The sequence below is a fragment of the Nyctereutes procyonoides genome, unplaced genomic scaffold (genome assembly GCF_905146905.1).
Source record: "Nyctereutes procyonoides isolate TBG_1078 unplaced genomic scaffold, NYPRO_anot_genome, whole genome shotgun sequence".
NCBI classification, from domain to species: domain Eukaryota; kingdom Metazoa; phylum Chordata; class Mammalia; order Carnivora; family Canidae; genus Nyctereutes; species Nyctereutes procyonoides.
The window spans coordinates 57111480-57131028 of record NW_026575126.1 but is presented as its reverse complement, the minus strand read 5'-3'; the positions used below and the strand labels follow the sequence as shown (position 1 = coordinate 57131028).

The 19549-nt window shown below is 44.1% G+C and overlaps 1 protein-coding gene across 1 annotated transcript; it reads left to right on the top strand.

The window, feature by feature from the left end:
* Window positions 1-146: 146 nt before the first annotated feature.
* ZKSCAN2 (zinc finger with KRAB and SCAN domains 2) lies at window positions 147-19549 on the top strand. Its single transcript, XM_055341417.1, has 7 exons — window positions 147-894; window positions 2477-2660; window positions 5477-5568; window positions 5899-6025; window positions 9281-9967; window positions 12229-12720; window positions 14946-19549. The coding sequence occupies exons 1-7, from the start codon at window positions 490-492 to the stop codon at window positions 15866-15868; spliced, it is 2910 nt and encodes a 969-aa protein (XP_055197392.1). The 5' UTR covers window positions 147-489; the 3' UTR covers window positions 15869-19549.

The following is a 19549-nucleotide window of genomic DNA, read 5'->3' as shown; positions in this document are numbered from 1 at the left end:
GGGGCCGAGCCTCGCACCCCGCAGCCCGCAGCCCGCAGCCCGCAGCCCGCAGCCCGGGCGGGGCCTGCACGCCCGGCCCCACCCACCCGGGGCCTCGCCTCCCCGGAGCCCAGCCCCCTCCCGGCCCGGCTGTCCAGCCCCCGCCCACCGCTTCTTTTCAGTCCCCTTGAAATTTCTCCCGGTCCCCTGGCCTCGGTCTTGCGGACACTGCACTAAAAGAGATGCACCCCGGAACAGCACACCTGGTTCGGAGAAGACGCCGGGTCTGGGACCTCAGGGTGCACATCCTCCTCTTCCAGCGCCCGGGGTAGATCTGACGATGAACGAGCCCCGAGTGCCCGGCTCCGGCTGACACTGCCGTTCCGCACTTCCCTGCCCTCCCAGCCTCGCTTCCGACGTCAGTAAGCAGCGAGCTCCGGGAGGTTTAGGTTTATCTGGCTCTACTTTGAGCTAGGCGCGAGGCTGACCTCCCCACCCCCGGGTTGGAGCATGGCTGCGTCCCTGGACCCTCAGATCGACGTCCCCCTGGAGGTGGAGGGATGCTTAGTAATGAAGGTGGAGAAGGAGCCCGAGTGGGCGGTGGAGCCCTCTCTGGAAGCGTCGGAGGGCTCCGAGTCCGAGACCTTCCGCAGATGCTTCAGGCAGTTCTGTTACGAGGATGTGGCTGGACCCCATGAAGCTTTCAGTAAACTCTGGGAACTTTGCTGCCGGTGGCTGAAGCCCGAAGTGCGTTCCAAGGAGCAGATCCTTGAGCTGCTGGTGATCGAACAGTTTCTCACCATTTTACCGAAGAAGATTCAGGCGTGGGCGCAGAAGCAGTGTCCGGAGAGTGGAGAGGAGGCGGTGGCCCTGGTGATACATTTGGAGAAAGAGGCTGGAAGGCTAAGACAGCAGGTGAGAGCGGACTTCTTTTTTTTTTTTTTTTTTTTCCTCCAGATTGTTGTATTTAGAAAGAAGGGGACGCATGAGAGACTCCTAACTCTGGGAAACGAACAAGGAAGGGGAGGTAGGCAGGGGGGGTTGGGGTGACTGGGTGATGGGCACTGAGGGGGGCACTTGGCGGGATGAGCACTGGGTGTGATGCTATATGGTGGCAAATCCAACTCCAATAAAAAAAATTGAAAGAAGGAAAGAAAGAAAAAAAGAAAAGGACAGGTAAGGCGGGGCGGGGCAGGGATGCCTTGCAGATCGGGCTTGCTATGGAGGGAGAAGTGGTACTAGTGAGAGACCTTTAAAGTGAATCTACTTAAAAGAGGGTCAGAATTTCATATTAAATAGAAAGATTTTTAAAAAAGAACCCTTGCTTGAAATATTATTTTGCAAATGAAGCTAGACATTATGCGTCACAATATTTAAGTCTCTGGCGTGTTTCTCAGAAATTATGTGAGAGAACAATACATTATGCTTTTCAGGGTTGCGTTGGACTTTTGCAGCCTGATCCTAAAGAGGGCCGTTTACTCGAGGAAAGAACCACAGAACTTCATCAGTTATCCCAGGGCCCTCTCTAGTCCTTTAATATTCCAATGTGTGTCTTCTGAAGTGCCCTGGATGCCATCATCCTTGTCACTCTTCTCTGGTTTAACCACCGGCTCCTCATTTGTCAGTGGCATTTCATGGTCTTCTGGTTGTTTTCAACAGCCCTTTCATTAACCTCATAAAATCCTGCAAGATTTGCAGTTTCACCTTGCACGGGATTTGCATTCGTATAAAGACCTGACTGTCAGCAGGCTGCTGTGTTGGTCAGGGATAGACGCGACATGTGGAGATTAATTTTATGTTTTCAGTTCAGTAGTGAATGTATCTCACTAATCTGTGAACCTTAATAGATGTGAGCACTCAACGTCTATTTTTTTTTATTTATTTATGATAGTCACACAGAGAGAGAGAGAGAGGCAGAGACACAGGCAGAGGGAGAAGCAGGCTCCATGCACCGGGAGCCTGACCTGGGATTCGATCCCGGGTCTCCAGGATCGCGCCCTGGGCCAAAGGCAGGCGCTAAACTGCTGCGCCACCCAGGGATCCCCTCAACGTCTATTTTTTAAAAAAGATTTTATGTATTCATTCGTAAGAGACATAGGCAGAGGGAGAAGCAGGCTCCCTGTGGGGAGCCTGATGCAGAACTCGAACCCAGGACCCAGGGATCATGCCCTGAGCTGAAGGTAGACGCTCAGCCACTGAGCCACCTGGGTGTCCCTCAGTATCTATTCTAATAATAAGGAGGCTCTGTATTTTACTCCTGATGGATTTTTCCTTCTCTGTATGCTAAGAAAGAGCACTGTCTTTTTTCCTTATACCTAGACTTCTGGACGGTACTATTTCTCCAATGCCCTTGGGGACTCCGTTGGGAATGGAGTGAAATTTTCATTCCTTCCCACATCTTCTGTCCTTCTCTGATATCTTTCTGGGGGGACTTTGGCCCTCATTGGGCCCTGTTTTCCTCCGTCTTTCCATTACAGCACTAGCTTTTATTTCCCAGGTTAACAGCCCTGTGCACTCAGAGAAGCAGGCCCCACTGGGAGCAGCGTGGGAGGTAACGGACTTTCAGCCAGAGCAGGTGGAGACCACTGGAGTGGTGTCTCTGGAGGAAGCTGGAAGCCTCCACTCAGGACACAAGGAGCAACTGAACCGAAAGAGAGAGCATCGGCCCTTACCCAAGAATGGTAAGAAGAACTCAGAGCATGCCCAGTGCAGAGACCATGGCAGATGTATTTTGTAACCCTAACACTGTGACTTACTCAGATAGGATCCCCTCAATACCTTTTTGAAAATAAATTGAATATTTGGGGAGAAAGACTTCTTTAGCTTCAAGAGGTGGGAAGATGCACAGCATAAGTAAAAGGCATATCTTAAAAATGGACTCTGGGAAAAACTGAGCTTGTCCAGACTGGCCTCAAGGACTTGCCGTGAAATGTAAGAATCTCCCAGTCTGTAACCAGCTTGAATTTTTCTGTCCTGCCATGTATATATGTGTATGTGTTCTTGGCTGACTAATAAACAACTTTAAAGACTGTGTGGAAAGGGAAACAAGATACTTACTTTTAAAAATTGACTCACAAGTAAGGCATCACAGAAGTAGCGTATGAGAACAATAAAGAATAAGATTTCATAGAGGAAGGAGCACAGGCTCCCTAGCTGCCCTGGACATTAATAAGTCAAGTAGGAGGAAATTGAACACCCTGTCTTTCCCGGTCCACTGTGATGTCTCCATTCCAGCAGTCTGGTATCAGGCTGAGAGGAATGGAAAGATCATTGAACTTACAGTGGAAGGCTTGGGTTTTATACCTTCTTGTCTCTGCCCCTCTGTCTGTCCGACCTAGGGCAAGTAATATGGGAAGGAGCATTGATGCACAGAGGTTAAGCGATGAGGCTTTAGGGGCAGACAACCCAGACACAAAACCTAGGTCTGCCATCCTTTATCTGTGCAGCCTTGGTCAGGTTACCTAACTTCTCAAACTTTCCATTCTGTCAATTGTAAAAGGAAAGCAATAAGACTGTTAGTGTGGATTGAAGGAGGCAGCATAAATGGACCAATCAATACATTGGTGGTCAGTAAATGTTAGTTCCCTTTCTCCAATAATGGTACAATTATTTCTAAACTCCAAATATCAGACAGATTTTACACAACCCCTCACCAAGTAGTAAGATTCACTGCTATGTACCCAAACTCCTTATCTTTCCTGAAATTCATGTTGTGATAGAATTCATTGCAAATAATAATGTTTTCTGAATTTCGAGGTTCACATAGATCACATGCTCTCAGTTACTTTAGCCGATAAGCTTAGTCCAGTAAATTTATAGTGTGTTTGGATTTTGCCACCCCAGGGTGATAAGGAACTCACAAAGTGGAAAAGTATGTTCTGCTGAGGTACTTACCAGGAGGGTGCCACTGTGCCCGTGCCACTCTCCCCACTTGAATGCACACTGCCTCTAATAGCTCTCTGAGAAACACACACTGAACAGTATCTTTGCTTTTCACCATTTTTTTTTTTTTGTAAAAATGAAAATCCTTTTTTGGATTTCTTTCAGTTAGCAAAAATAGGTACTGATGTCAATGTCTTTTTTTTTAATTTTTATTTATTTATGATAGTCACACACAGAGAGAGAGAGAGAGAGAGAGAGAGAGAGAGAGCCAGAGACATAGGCAGAGGGAGAAGCAGGCTCCATGCATCGGGATCCTGACGTAGGATTCGATCCTGGGTCTCCAGGATCGCGCCCTGGGCGGAAGGCAGGCGCCAAACCGCTGCGCCACCCAGGGATCCCTGATGTCAATGTCTTTTGCAAAAAAACAAAGTGGCATCACATGAACTTTCAAGAAGCAGGGGATATCTGTATTATGTTTCCAAGGAAATGATTCAGTTTGCTTCTTTGGAAAGTAGTGGAGCAATATTTTGAGTTCTTTTTTTTTTTTTTTTAAGATTTTATTTATTCACGAGAGACACAGAGAGAGAGGCAGAGACATAGGAGAAGCATGCTCCCTGCAGAGAGCCCAATGCAGGACTCAATTCCAGGACCCAAGGATCATGACCTGAGCCCAAGGCAAAAGCTCAACCACTGAGCCACCCAGGTGCCCCAAGCTTTTGAGTTCTTGATCACAGTAATATTCATTCTGCAAGTTTTCCCTAGACAGTGAGTTCCAGAGTTGCTTTGTGAATGTTTATATATGTTCCTCCTGGTTTTTAAGGGAGTGTACTGTGTATTTGCCTGTCACGTCCAGGACTATGTATCTATGTATGTATGTATGCTAACTTCTTTATCATATGAAAGCATTGCTTAACTTATGCTAGAGATTGCAAACTGGTAACTCACATGCCACGTCAGACTTGTTGTGTTTCACCTACAAGGAGTTTTTGGTTTGGGGATTTTATTTGTTCGTTTTCAGTTCTCAAGGTTAAAAATTTTTGAGATTTTATACAAAAGTCCAGATTTCTGGCTTCTCCTGAAAAAAATTAGAAGCTCTCACTATCCCAGGCCCACTGCTGCCCACTGGAAGTGGGCATGAGCTGTATGTCCTTTCAGTGGTGTGTGTGCTGTCCAGTTCCCCCATTCCTCACCTGGGCCCTTTCACAAGGCACTTTGTCTGCTAACTCCCTGAGATCACTCACATTTGTGAGCCTGGCTTCAGGGTACCATGGTTTCGAATATTGTTCTGAACTCATTAATGAAATGACCAATTTATATTTGCTGTCTTTTTTTTTAATATATGTTCATTTCTTTTTTTTTAATTTTTCTTTATTTATGATAGTCACACAGAATGAGAGAGAGAGAGGCAGAGACATAGGCAGAGGGAGAAGCAGGCTCCATGCACTGGGAGCCCGACATGGGATTCGATCCCGGGTCTCCAGGATCGCGCCCTGGGCCAAAGGCAGGCGCCAAACCTCTGCGCCACCCAGGGATCCCTATATGTTCGTTTCTTAAAAGGAGAAGCTGCATGAATTAAAGGGCCTAGAACCTTGAGTATTCCTTTCTCTTTTTGCAGCTCAGCCTTCTCCCTGGGTTCCTGCCCCTGCTCACGAATGGAGCAGCATGGATCAGGAAGTAACAACCACACGACAACCTGTTGTGTCTCAGGTACGTGGTAAATCTTCTCTCTGCCTTCCCTAGGGTATTCGGTCCCATGAATTTCCTGTGCCTTCACTGTCCTCAGACTTTTACACTGTTCCCCCCTGACTCCTTTTGCAGAGAAGACTGGACCCAGTCTTCTGATTAATGAGACTCCTTGCTGGATCATCTCTCTTATGATCCTTTATAATATCTTCTGCTTCATTTGGCACATCATACACACTTGGTTCCCTGATTTTAATTCTTCTCTGGGGCCTTTCTGTGTTTCCTCCATGATCATTCATCCTTTGAAAACCCATGTGGTTATCTTGGTAGTCATTGCTGTTAGTGTTGTTACAGGGACCAGTGAAAGATGTCCACATGGCGAGAGGTTTTTCCTACAAAAAGAGCGTACATCAGATTCCCGCTCACAGAGACCTGTACCGGGATATTAGGAAAGAGAGTGTTGGGAACATGGTCTCCCTGGGTAAGGATTCTTTCCCTTTTCACATAAAAGATTTGGGGATTTTTGATATCTTTATTTCTATTGATTATACATTAGTTAAAAGTGTCAACACCTAAAGGACATCCTTGGGTTATCTAGTCATTTCTGTGGCCAGCTCACCAGACCTAGTAATCAATTGTCCCTGTACTCTTCCCCACTCCTTCCTCTCTTCCAGTTCAAAATAGATACACATTCTTCTAACTTAAGGATGAAAACATTGGTAAGGTATTATATACAACTGTCATATCCTTACTACTTAAATATAAGCTTATACATACTCACTAGACTAAAAGCTTTATTAAGTCACAAGGTCTCTTTATGATTTGTTCTTGTTTAACTGCAGTAACCCAACACTTTGCATACAGTTGGACCCATGGGTGAGTGGCCAGAAAATAATTGTTGGATGGATGGAAATCTTACAGATGGAAGGAAAAAAGTAATATCAATACAATAACCTCGGTGGTATGTTGTGAATTATTTAAATAGCGTAAATTTACAGGCACACATAACAACTGAAGTGTCACTTTAGAAGCAAACGTCTGAAAAAAAAAATAGAAGCAAACGTCTGAAGGATTTGTCACCTGTGTTAGTAGTAGGCATAGGGGATCCCTGGGTGGCTCAGCGGTTTGGCGCCTGCCTTTGGCCCAGGGTGCGATCCTGGAGTACCGGGATCGAGTCCCGTGTCGGGCTCCCGGCATGGAGCCTGCTTCTCCCTCCTCCTGTGTCTCTGCCCCTCCCTCCCTTCCTCCCTCCCTCTCTCTCTCTCTCTCTCTCTCTCTCTCTCTCTCTCTCTCTCATTCGGTCTATCATAAGTAAATAAATAAATAAATCTTTAAAAAAAAAAAGGTAGTAGGCATAATAAGTACAGTTTGTTCATACATAACCAAAAAATCAAAGACTGCTTATTAATAAAATTACAGGCCTAAAATGTGTACTAGCCCATACTAGAGAGGCTGTAGACGTGTGCTAATAGGGTAGCCACCAGCCACATAGGGCTATTTAAATTTATAGAATTAATTAAAATGAAATCGTTAAAAATTAAGTTCCTCAGTGGCCATAGCCACCACCAGAATATTTATTTATTTATTTTTTATAATGTTATGTTTCTTCTATCTTTTTTTTTAAGATTTTATTTATGATATGGTGGTGCAGAGGGAGAAGCAGGCTCCATGCAGGGAGCTGGGTGTGGAACTCCATCCCGGGTCTCCAGGATCACACCCCGGGCTGAAGGCGGCACTAAACCGCTGGGCCACTGGGGCTGCCCACCACCAGAATATTTAAAAGCTGTTTGGGTCAGCGCAATTATAGAACATTACTGTCATCACAGAAAGTTCTGTTGGACAACACTACATGTAGCTTCTAAAGTTTAGAGATTATAAAACAGGCTATACCAAACTCAGTGAATAAAGATATACCAACGGCTGTTTATAATTAGAAAGCAATTAAAGCAACTGAAAGAAATGACCAGAGTAGGGTAGCACTGATGACACAGAGATAGCAAGGCAGTCCTCCCAGAGCAGTAGGCATCCCAGCTGTCTGCCTGGGTTTGCACATGCAGGTATTTCCTACTGCAACCTCAGCTCACATGGTGTCCAGACATGGCATGCTGCATGAGAGTCCTGAGTAAAATGTGCCACTAGTGGGATGGGGATCATCTTCCAAGAATTCAGATTTAGCCCAGTACCTTCATATGTACAGGTGACCCTTAAACAAGATGGTTTGAACTGCGCAGGTCCACTTCTACATGGATTTTTTTTTCAATAAATACTGTGAATATGTTTTCTCTTCCTTAGGATTTTCTTAATAATATTTTCTTTTCTCTAACTTATTTTATTAAGGAACTACAGTATGTAATATATATAATATACAAAACACGTGTTAATCGACTATGTTATCAGCAAGGCTTCTGGTCAGCAGTAGGCTATTAGTTAAGTTTTGGGAGAGTCAAAAGTTACACATGGATTTCAACTATGGGGTTGGTTCCCCTAACCTCTACTTTAAGAGTCAACTATGATTACAGTGGAAGGACCCAAGTCCAAAAACACTTGCCCCAGTCTTTTATCATATATTGTAAATGAATGGCTTATAGGCTGATTCTAGCCTATACACATATTTTGGCTTTGCACAGAGTTTTAATTTAATATTAGTTTGTAAATCCAGATTTTCTGTATCTCTTCAAAAGTCAAATATCAGCACAGGCCCACCTTCTCACATACAGCAATTGGCCAGAGCCAGATCAAGGAGCTCATGCTGAACTGCCATATTTTTCACTCATTTGCACTGCCTGCCTGGTACTTATAGATATTTGAGCTTTCATTAACCCTACGCTTAACTCTCTCATATAAAAATAAAGAGCAAATCTCTATCCCCATGGTTCTTTCAGAAAGGATTTGATGTGATGCTCCTTCTCTCGAGAATTCTGTGAAGTTTCTGTGTGTAGTATCCAGAGAAGAAACCAAATTTTATTACATCCCTATTGGGCATTGAGATCAGACAATTATTTATATAATATTCCCAGCATTTCTGTGAACAGAGGCCAGCATTCCCTAGGAAACTGAAACTCCGAGATTAAGAAACTTTCCCCTGGTCCAAAAGGAAAGCAGGGTTTACTGAGGTCAGGGTTCACAATTAAGACATGTTGATCTCCACAGTGCTGTAACGCAACAAACTATTGATGTGCTTCCCTGTCCTTACATCTCTTTCCTATTAACCTTGCCAGATGTATCCCAAAATTCTTGACTTATCCCTCCTAGCCCCAGAGTGTGTGTGTGTATTGGGGTGGGAGTATGTGGAGAGCAGATATAAGCACACTTGATTTTATAATTTTATAAGTAACAAATGCTAGTTAGGAGTAAACACTGAACCCAAAACAATGAGAGACACTGAGAGGGAATCAAAGTTAATAAAATATATGTTTTTTACCATTAAAGGTTTTTCCTTAACAGCTAGCTGGAGAAAGAAGTGGTACATATGTGAGAAGTAAAATGGGAATATAAGCTAGTAGGTGATTGTGCCAAAGAAGAGAGATATAAGGAAAACTATAACTATACAATAGGTAGTAAGAATTACCATGCTGTGCACTGTCATGGCTGAGGAAGGCTCTAGAAGTGAGGGGGATTGGACAAGACCTTTCAAGGATAGGTGTGAACATGTCCAGGAGGGCATACTGCAGCAGCAGATCAGGGCGTGCAGCTTTGACCTCTGGGTTTACCATGGAATGTGTTTCTCTTCCTGTAGGAAGTACTGCATCTGCATCTAGCAATATTGCCCGATTGGAGCAAAGAAAAGAGCCATGGACTTTAGGTCTACACTCTTCTAACAAAAGGAATGTTATTCTACGAAGCAACCACATCAAGGAGAAGCCAGTTCATGCCACTCAGATCCCTGCACGAAGTGCGGGGAGAGTGTGGGGCGAGCAGCAGCACTGGGGTTTAGAAGACGAGAAGATAGCAGGCGTGCATTGGAGCTATGAGGAAACAAAGACTTTCCTTGCCATTCTCAAGGAGTCTCGCTTTTATGAGACACTACAGGCTTGTCCCCGAAACAGCCAGGTGTATGGGGCTGTAGCCGAGTGGCTGCGTGAGTGTGGCTTTCTCCGAACACCGGAACAGTGTCGGACCAAGTTCAAAAGCCTCCAGAAGAGCTATCGGAAGGTGAGAAATGGCCACGTGTTGGAACCCTGTGCCTTCTTTGAGGACATGGACGCTCTGTTGAACCCCGCAGCCCATGCTTCATCTGCTGATAAGCCAAAGGAGATTCTCTCTCTCCCCAGACTAAAGAGAGTTGATATCAGTGCTAAAGAACAGATCAATTTGGTGGAGGAAGAAGATGCCGCAGAAGAATCTGATGGTGATGAAATAGGCATTGAATTTATCCGGAAGTCTGAGATTCGTGGTACCCCTGTCTTGTTTCAGAACCTCAGTGGTAAGAATTGTGCTCTTTCCTTTGGGTATGAAAATGGATGATAGGGGCTTGTGGTAAAAAGAGTAGATGGGAGGCAGCCAAACCAGGAGAGTGCTGTCGTGAGCACCTTGCCACTAATCACTGAACGTACTATCTGGTGTTTTTTGCTGCCCTGGGACAGTCTGAGTAATGGCCATGGAGGTTCTTTCTCAGGCTAAAGCACAGCATGGATTTGAGTATTTGGAGCCTATAGAAAGATGATAGAGGGGATCCCTGGGTGGCTCAGTGGTTTGGCGCCTGCCTTTGGCCCGGGGCACGATCCTGGGGTCCCGGGATCGAGTCCCGCGTTGGGCTCCTGGCATGGAGCCTGCTTCTCCCTCCTCCTGTGTCTCTGCCTCTCTCTCTCTCTCTCTGTGTCTATCATAAATAATAAATAAATAAATATTTTTAAAAAAGAAAGATGATAGAGTCAAAGGACTGGGGAGCCCACATCTGAGGACTGGTATAAAGCAACCAGTTGTATTGAATTATAATAAGTTGTGTTGAGTTATATATAATAAGTCAGTTGTGTTGGGTTCTAGTAAGTCGAAGATACATTTTTATACACTCTAGGGTAACCAGTTGAAGAACATATAACTAACTAGAGTAAAAAAAACTGTAATTGTAGAAGAAGACAAGAAAGGAGAGAAAAAGGAACACAGAGTAGATTATTCCAATGGAAAACACAGGAAGATAGTAGACATAAATCCAAATATATCATTAATTACAAACTTAAGAGACTAAGATTGTCAGTCATTTAAAAAAAACACTCCTTACAAGAGATGCATGTGAAGTGTAAGATGCAGAGACCTTGAAATTAAAAGGTAGAGAAGATATACTATATACCATGTAAACAAAAGCTGGTGTTGAAACTGGGGACATGCAGAACTAACCCGGTAGTTAATGATTGGGTGACAGTAGACACACTGTATAAGTACTTTGAGCTTCGGTTTTCTCAGCAATAAAACATGACCCAGGATTCTGGGATCCTTAGTGTTAAATGAGGTGGTAGGTAAAAATGGAGGAAGGCATTCTGCAGATGTTAAACACAGATATCTCCATTTTTCGTGATGTGCATGATAAAAAAAAGACAGGCAGAGGCAAAATAAGAGAGAGACTTTATTCTGGTTAAATGCAATGAGACATAGCTAGGTGTCACTATTATTAGGAAAGTTTCTCCACTCTGCCTTATGAAAAAGATGCCTGGGTGGCTCAGTTAGGCGTCTGTTTTAGGCTCAAGTCATGATCTCAGGATCCTGGGATTGAACCCTGCATCCTGCTCCCTGCTCAGTGAGGAGTCTGCTTCTCCCTCTACCTCTGCCTACCCCTTCCCCTGCTCATGCTTATGCTCTCTCTCAATTACATAAATAAATAAATAAATTCTTTTTAAAAGAAGATGGTAAGTTCTTAGAGTGGAAAAATCAGGCTAGGAGAGTTGGGGGTACACTCATGACTACATTCAAAAGAGCTCAGAAAAACACGGAGAAGATGCATCATACTTGTACAGGTGCTCCCCAATCTGGAAATCCGTAGACACAAGGGCAGACCCAAACATGGGAATGCAGTGCTATCCTGGAGGAGATCACCAGGCAAGACTGAGGATAGAAGTGATTTCTTCATACTCACAAACTGTATTCAGACATGTCCTGAGAAGTTTGATTCTCCCATAGAAGCAGAACATCTGCTCATTCTTGTGAGTCGTTTCATCTCTCACAGTAGAGGACTCAGTGACATCAAAAATGACTCTGGATTAGTTCTCCTCTTCAAGGAAGACTGACTTAACAAGTGTCCTCCTCTGTTTTAACCATTTTGAAAAGATAGTTGTATCCTTACTTAATCGCCATAGCAATGGCAGATCTGAGGGACTACATTCCTACTCTACCAAATAAACTTTGAGACCAGTTTAACAATTTCAATTTAAAAATCCTATTGGGAAAAAAAATAAAATAAAAAATAAAAAAAATAAAAATCCTATTGGGATTTTGACTTCATAGATTCATCTGATAATTGATACCTGTACAACTTGAGTCTTACTATTCAGAAACATAGCGCCTCTCTGTGTCTTCTAGTTCCTTGATGACTTTCAATAAATTACAGATTTTTTTCTCTCATTTTTTGCATATCTTCTCCCCCAGCATATCATAGTTCCTGTTGCCACTATGAATGGGTTTTCTTTTACCCCTTATGTTTAGAGGCTGCAGACTCTTTTTCTTATATCTTTGAATTTTATCCTTCCATGGCAGGTGTACACTGGGGGTATGAAGAAACCAAGACTTTTCTTGATATCCTCCGTGAGACTCGGTTTTACGAAGCTCTCCAGGCTTGCCATCGGAAGAGCAAGTTGTATGGGGCTGTGGCTGAGCAACTGCGTGAGTGTGGCTTTCTCCGGACACCGGAACAGTGCCGGACCAAGTTCAAAAGCCTCCAGAAGAGCTACCGCAAAGTAAAAAATGGTCACGTGCTAGAGTCCTGCGCGTTCTACAAGGAGATGGATGCCCTGATAAACTCTCGGGCCTCTGCTCCTTCCACCAACACCCCAGAAGAAGTCCCATCACCCTCAGGGCAAGAGGGAGAGGATATTGAGATTGAACCCCAGGAACCAATAGGCTGGGAACCGGAGGAGGCCTCACAAGAGGCGATGGCTGAAGATTCTGGCAGCGAGAGAATGAGTGAGGAGGAAATTGTACAAGAGTCAGCATTCCAGGGGCCTCCAGGTCTACTGCCAAGCCCAAGTGGTAAGGACCATCAAGGGGGAAGTGTGATTTACTGCAAAATCACTAACTGAGCGTATAGCTCATGAGTATGTATTCATTAAGCAGACATTGAGGATCCTGTGCTGTGTGAGAAACGGGGGACCTAGCAATGAACGAACAAAACAAAGTGTCTTTCTCCTGGTGCTTCTATTCAAAGAATTCTAGTGATTCAGACTTTTGGATCTCAGCCTTGGTTTTTGTCTTATTTGGGTCAGTGTTTCATGTCACCTGAAAATACTATGGGGAAGAAGAACTTGCAGAAAAAGTCAGAGAAAGAGGTGTGTCCATAGGCTCAGAACACAAAAGTCTCAGTCCTTTGTGACATGACTGAGAAAAAGGACAGGCAGAGGCAAGATTAGAGAGAGACTTGACTCTGGTTCCCCGCCCCACCAGCATGTTTCCCATGGACTGCTGGCACCCTCGTGGGCATCAGTTCCAGACTTCAAACTTTCAAGACTAAAATCACTGTCTTCCTTCCTGCATCTTAGCTCTTCCCTGTGTCCTCCCACATCCTGACCTAAAACTTCAGAGACATTTTTGGTGCTTTCTCTCTCATGATTTACATCCAAGCAGATACTTTCTTTCTGCCTGTTGTAGAACATCTGGACAGATCCCCTCTTTAGTTAACACAGCTACCAGCTGTGGTAGGAAAGTCTCAACCTTTCTCTGCTTCTTGCCAAGACTTTTGTAATAGACCCCAATCCAGGTTTCCTCATCAGGCTTGTGTTAAGATTCCACAGCCATCCTATCTTTCTGTCCTTTCCTTTCAGCATACTCTGCTCATTCAAAACAAAGGCTAGAGAAGGGGCATCCATGTGCTTTTTGCTAATGTCTATACAGGAAATTATAATTTGAAGGCTGAAATCATTAAGTCTTACATAACCCAGGGTTTGGTTACTGGAAACAAAGTCCTTTGGTACCATCCCTTGTGAGTCTCATTTTTTAAATCGAGCTGCAGACCTGTTGCTAAATCGTCAGACTCTGAGCCAACCATGAGGCTGTGACTTCCTCCAAACCCCAGGACAATGTTGGACCCAATGAGAACGCTTCAAAAGAACGGCTAAATGAAAGATGACATTGTTAGGGCTTGCACTTAACTTAATGGACTGATTGATGGCTGCCTTCCTCTCCCCGACCCATCCTACAACCCCCACCCCCACTTGGGACAGAGAGATATAAGCAATCTCAACTCAATGTCTGCAAGGACAGGGATGTTCAAACTGGCAAGTAGAAACAAGGCAGCATAGTAGAATGCTGAAGAACAGAGGTTTGGGGATCAAACAAACCTGGGTGAAATAATACAGTCTCTAGAATTTGATTCAAAACAATCTGGGTAGAGGGAGCAGAAAGCAGGTGGGAATAGAAGGGAAACTAGATTGGCCATGAGTAGATCATCATTAAAGCTGGGTGAGTGGCTCATGGAAATTCATTTTACATACTATAGTCTCTACTTTTCTGTGTGTTTGAATTTTCCATAATAAAAAAGTTCAAAGCCACACAGTTAATAAGGAATCAAGATGGAATCAGAACCAGAGCAGTATGATTCCAAAGCCTGTGTCTTTTCACCACATCATACTGTGTGTCCAGAAGACCTCCTGGAAAAGCTGGCAGCAAGATGCACCTTGCAGTGAATGTGGGACATAGACAACAGGGTGAAAGGGAGGTAATTCCAGTATGAGGAATGATGAGAATTAAGATTTGAATTTGTGTGGTCTATGTGTGAGACAGCTGGAAAAAAACAGTGACAAGAACATTTGAAGAGAAGGAAGAAATAGCCTTGGGTAGGGTATGATTAGATATCAGTGAACTTGGAAGTCCATTGAGGAATTGAAACCTGATCACTGGAATCTGCTCTGAACACTAGCGCAGTGTGTTTTAGCACAGATGTGAAATTTTGAAAGCAGGATGGGTGGGAGTAGAACCTCAAGGAGAACGCTAAGTTGGTTCCCTGTTAACTCAGGATATGGGTGGAGAATAACAACTTCGATTTCAATTCAGGAAACATTTCAGAAGGCCTACTTCATACTAGGTGTTACTGGCTGCTCGTGGAACTGAATAAAAATAAGGCATAATGAATCAGAGAAGGGTAATTGGACCCAAGAGGCCAGAGAAGTATGCAGGGATCCTAACAAAGCCCCATAGGCCATGCTCTATATGTTAATACAGGACTGGTCTGAAATTACAATCACTTTTTTTTTTTTTTTCAGATTTCGAAATTGGAGGTAGTTTCAAGGAGGACACAACACAGGTAATATATAAGGACATGGAGCAGCATAGGGCATTAATAGAAAAGTCTAAAAGGGTCATTTCCCAGAATGCTGATCCAGGTAAATACAGCAAAAGGGAATACATCTCAGGAAGACAATGGGAAAACTTTCAAGGAATCAGACAGGGGAAGCTGATGTCTCAGCCTAGAGATTTAGGGAAAGCTGTAGTGCATCTGAGGCCTTTCATGGGGAAGAGACCCTACCGACTTCTCAAATATGGAGAAAGCTTTGGAAGGAATGCTCGTCTTATGTGCCGAATGACCCACCAGAAGGAAAATCCTTATAAATGCAGTGTCTGCGGAAAGTGCTTTGGTAGAAGCAGAAGCCTAATCAGACATCAAAGAATCCACACTGGAGAAAAACCCTTTAAATGTCTTGACTGTGGGAAAAGCTTTAATGACTCCTCCAACTTTGGTGCCCACCAGAGAATCCACACAGGGGAGAAGCCCTACAGGTGTGGAGAATGTGGAAAATGCTTTAGTCAGAGCTCGAGTCTTATCATACATCAGAGAACCCACACTGGAGAGAAGCCCTATCAGTGTGGGGAGTGCGGGAAGAGCTTTACCAACAGCTCCCATTTCAGCGCCCACCGCAGGGTTCACACTGGCGAGAACCCCTACAAATGTGTGGATTGTGAAAAAAGTTTCAATAACTGCACACGATTTCGAGAGCATCGGAGGATCCACACTGGAGAGAAGCCCTACGGCTGTGCCCAGTGTGGCAAACGTTTCAGTAAGAGTTCTGTCCTCACCAAACATCGGGAGGTTCATTCAAGGGAAAAGCTTCTGCCGCACCCACCATCCTCATGTTCCCCAGAGAACCTGCCTAAGGGAAAGACTGATGAATTCAGGAAAACTTTTTGACGTTGACCTCTTCTCCTCCTACGTGCCCCCATTAGCCATTTTACCCCAGCCTCACCGTTAGAAGCAATCTTTTCTTAGCTATGAAGTGTAATTCCCAAGATGAGCTTGAGAATAAACTATGGGTCCACCTCATGTTCTCACCTCTGCCTCTAACTTGACCAGTCCGTTCCTCTCAACTTCTCCCTTAGCAAAGTGGAGAAGATGTCCTGTGTGGGTTCAGAATGACAGTCCCTTCAGGATGTCGAGACCTCTGCTGTGGGATTGCCAAATTCAGCACCATTCAAGGTCACTCCACATGGGGGAAGAGTTGTTTTCAAGCAGACCCAACATGCTGAAAGTTCCTGTTGCCCACCACATAGGATCCTGGACCCAACCTGATCACAGATCTCTTGTTCGGGTAGAACTTTCAGGAGTCTGGTCAGATTGACACCACATCTTAGTTTTGAAGATAAAAGGGACATTGAGATTGTAGCGCTTCCTTCGGAAGTCTGTTGCACTATATACCCTTTTGGTCGAGGTGATCCACACTGCTAGGGTGGAGTCCCTGTATTGTCAATGAAACCATGTAACTAACACCTCAGCCTCCACAGAGAAGAGAAGCACCTGCTCACCCACCATGCCAACCTTCTCCAGACCTGAAGACCAAAACCCCCTGGGCTGCTGCTTCTCCATCCTCTGATCCAGTTCCTCTTACCATTTCTTGTAAGTCCTACACTTACCTCCAGGGTGTTCTGGATGCTCTCATCTGACTCTCCTGAACCACCAGGCCCTCTCCAGAGTAAAGAGGATGCATGTCCATGGTGGGTCTCATTAAAGTAGAATCTTCACTCAGACACATTCTACTCTACAACTGCTCTGGTTCTTACCTAGAACATGACTGGCATGTTGGCATATTTCATGCCCCCCAGCCCCAATACTTTAGGAATATTATATTAATGATAGTTTTCTCAAACTTTAAGGGAATAGGGAAAAAGTGCAGTAGAAACTGAAAACCTTCACTGTTTCTAAGACCAATCAGACTCCTTAGGCCTGCTCTAGATCAGATAGCCACCTCATTCAGACCGTGACCTCCAGGGCTATTTGTTAAATACACCATCCTTTTCTGAGTCTTCTAGTCCGTGTTCTTAGAATCATCAACCCAATTGTAGAGCCCTGAGTAATTTATATAACTCTATAGCTTACTGAGTAAACATGGAAGGATTTACAGAAACCTCCAATCTAGAACACTATTGTCATTTTCCTATTTGAAAAATCTCTTTGATAATTCCTTAGCACTAACCCAATAGGTCTTGAAGGAAGAGCCAAAATGGGGAGGGGAGAGACAGGGAAGTAGTTGATTCATTTCTGGAAGTTACAGATGAAACCAAGAAATCTGAACTTCCAAGGGTGGTTGCTCCAGGATGAGGCCAGTGACATTTATACCCTTAGTACATAGGTAACCCTGGAGGTGCGGGGAGGGAGGGTTTGATTTGGGAAACAGGTCCTAAGTTTGGTGGAAAGACAGCCACAGTCAGAGCTGTGCATAGCTTCTTTTGATCTTATCTCTTCTCTGCTTTGTCAGATGTTCTCTTATTTGAAGACATCTGGAGATAATATTTTTCCTTTGAGTATGTTTGAACCTTTCAAAGCCTATTCAACATTGTACCAAGTGGGGTAGGCAGCGTAGAAAGAAATCCATTTCATGGTGCCAGTATAGGATGTGGCCTGCTGGATGGCAGGTGACTCAGGTACACATTGATACATGTTTCTGATTTACATTTGTTGGAGATGTTACAATTGTTCACACCTCGGTAGGTTGGTTTCCTGCGTGTGGTCTGAATTATAGACTTCTAATGGTAAGTGCAGTGTCATGTCATTAGTGTGCCTAGCACAGTGAGATGCGTGCGGTGCCCGTGGGCGTGTGCTTGTATTGTGTAGATGTTCCGGAATTCCAGCTCTAGAGAAGATGCACATGAATAGAAATAAATCTCCACTTAGTAATACATACACAGGATTGCTACTTATATCAAAGCATGATTCAGGAAAGTAGATGATTTATGCATAAGTATTTATTAAGTACTGTTATGTGTAAGGCCATGTTCCAGGCTCTATGAGAGGAAGCAAAAATAGAAAAGGACATGGTGCCCCTACTCAAGGAACTTGCAGTATGACAGAGGAGGCATTCCGGCAAAAGGTAATTAATGCCATTCACCTTCATGTCACTTGCAAAAGACCAATGACTCAAGCATGAGAAAATCACCATCGCTTGCAAAAGAATTTTTCTGAATTGCCTAAAATTGTATACCTCTGCCTCTCAGATGTCCCCAGTGGCAGAAAAGGTGCAGGACCGATTCCATCTCCAGTGGAACAGACCAAGTCTGTGTGAGTTTCACATGTCTGGGGTTACACAAAGGTGGAACCCAAGTTCCCTACCTATAGTCCTAGTGGTAAATTGGCTTTTGGACGTGGGTTAAATTGCCTTCATGAACTCTGTCTCTGCTGAAGAAATAGAAGATCCTACTTATCATCTTAGACCAAGACAACTTGCATTTTGTCTTTTTTCAACTGGAACATGAAAGTCAAAATGAATAGTGTATGTCTTTTGTATCACATAACATTGCCTTTATGAAGATCCATAGGAAAAGATTTTTTTCTGGGTCTTGGTACCAGGGAAAGCTCTGATCCTAAGCAGGAAAGAAAATTACAAACACTGTGATTTTTATAACTTACTGCTTTTCTCTCTTTGTTCTGGCTGCTGGAAAGCTCAACAAAACATACAAGCCACCTCAACCAACTACCTAAAACCTATATTTGTTTAATCCTATTTCATTTCTTTGAAGATTACCCCAATTCCTATTTTTTAAAAGTCGTATGAACAAATGGACATTTTATTCTCTGACATCTTATCCAAGGCACTTTGGAAACTGGCTTGTATTCCCTGCCTACACTTGCTTTGTTACCCCCACAAATACCTCCAGTTCCTACCAGTGATTTTAATACACATACAACCTACCTTGTTTATAAATCTTCTTTAAAATGGAAACTTCACACATATGCTTAAGCTGTTCAGGGCAGCCTGCCCTGGGGGAGCAAGCATTAGACCAGAAGCCAAAAGGGACACGTTTTAGTCTTGTCACTATCGCTTAACCGAGTGTTGTTTGACAAACCTCAGCCTCTCTGGGCCAGTGTTCCTTAGCTGAAGAGACATGGAACTTGATTGCCAAGACTGCTCTGGCTCTAATATTTAGTGAGACAGCAGGGCGTGGTATAGGTGAGGAAGAGGTCATAAGACCAGGTAGCCCTCCTGGCCCACCGCTGCAGGCCGCATCCCAGGCTATACTTCATACTTTAGGAAGAAGGAGGCTGTGAGCAGCCCAGGAGCTTGCGCAGTGAGGAGAAAGACTCATCATTCATGTTCACCAGAAGGCAACTTGTGAAGCTCCTTGGTAGCCGATGGCAGGTAGCTGCAGTGAAGAAAGCCTGTATGTGAGGTCTCCTGCTCAGCAATGCACGAGACTCAGCTGTGAAGGAGCTGGGGCAGCCCCAAATGCAAGGCATGTGTGAGCAGCTTGCACAGCTGTTGGCTTTGGCCTCTGAGTGCATTCCAGGTATCAGTGTATGTCTCTTCATTGTTTTGTATTCACATTCACTTAGATGTCTTCTTGAAAACTTGTATGTGAAATAAATGTCTAAAATAAGTGA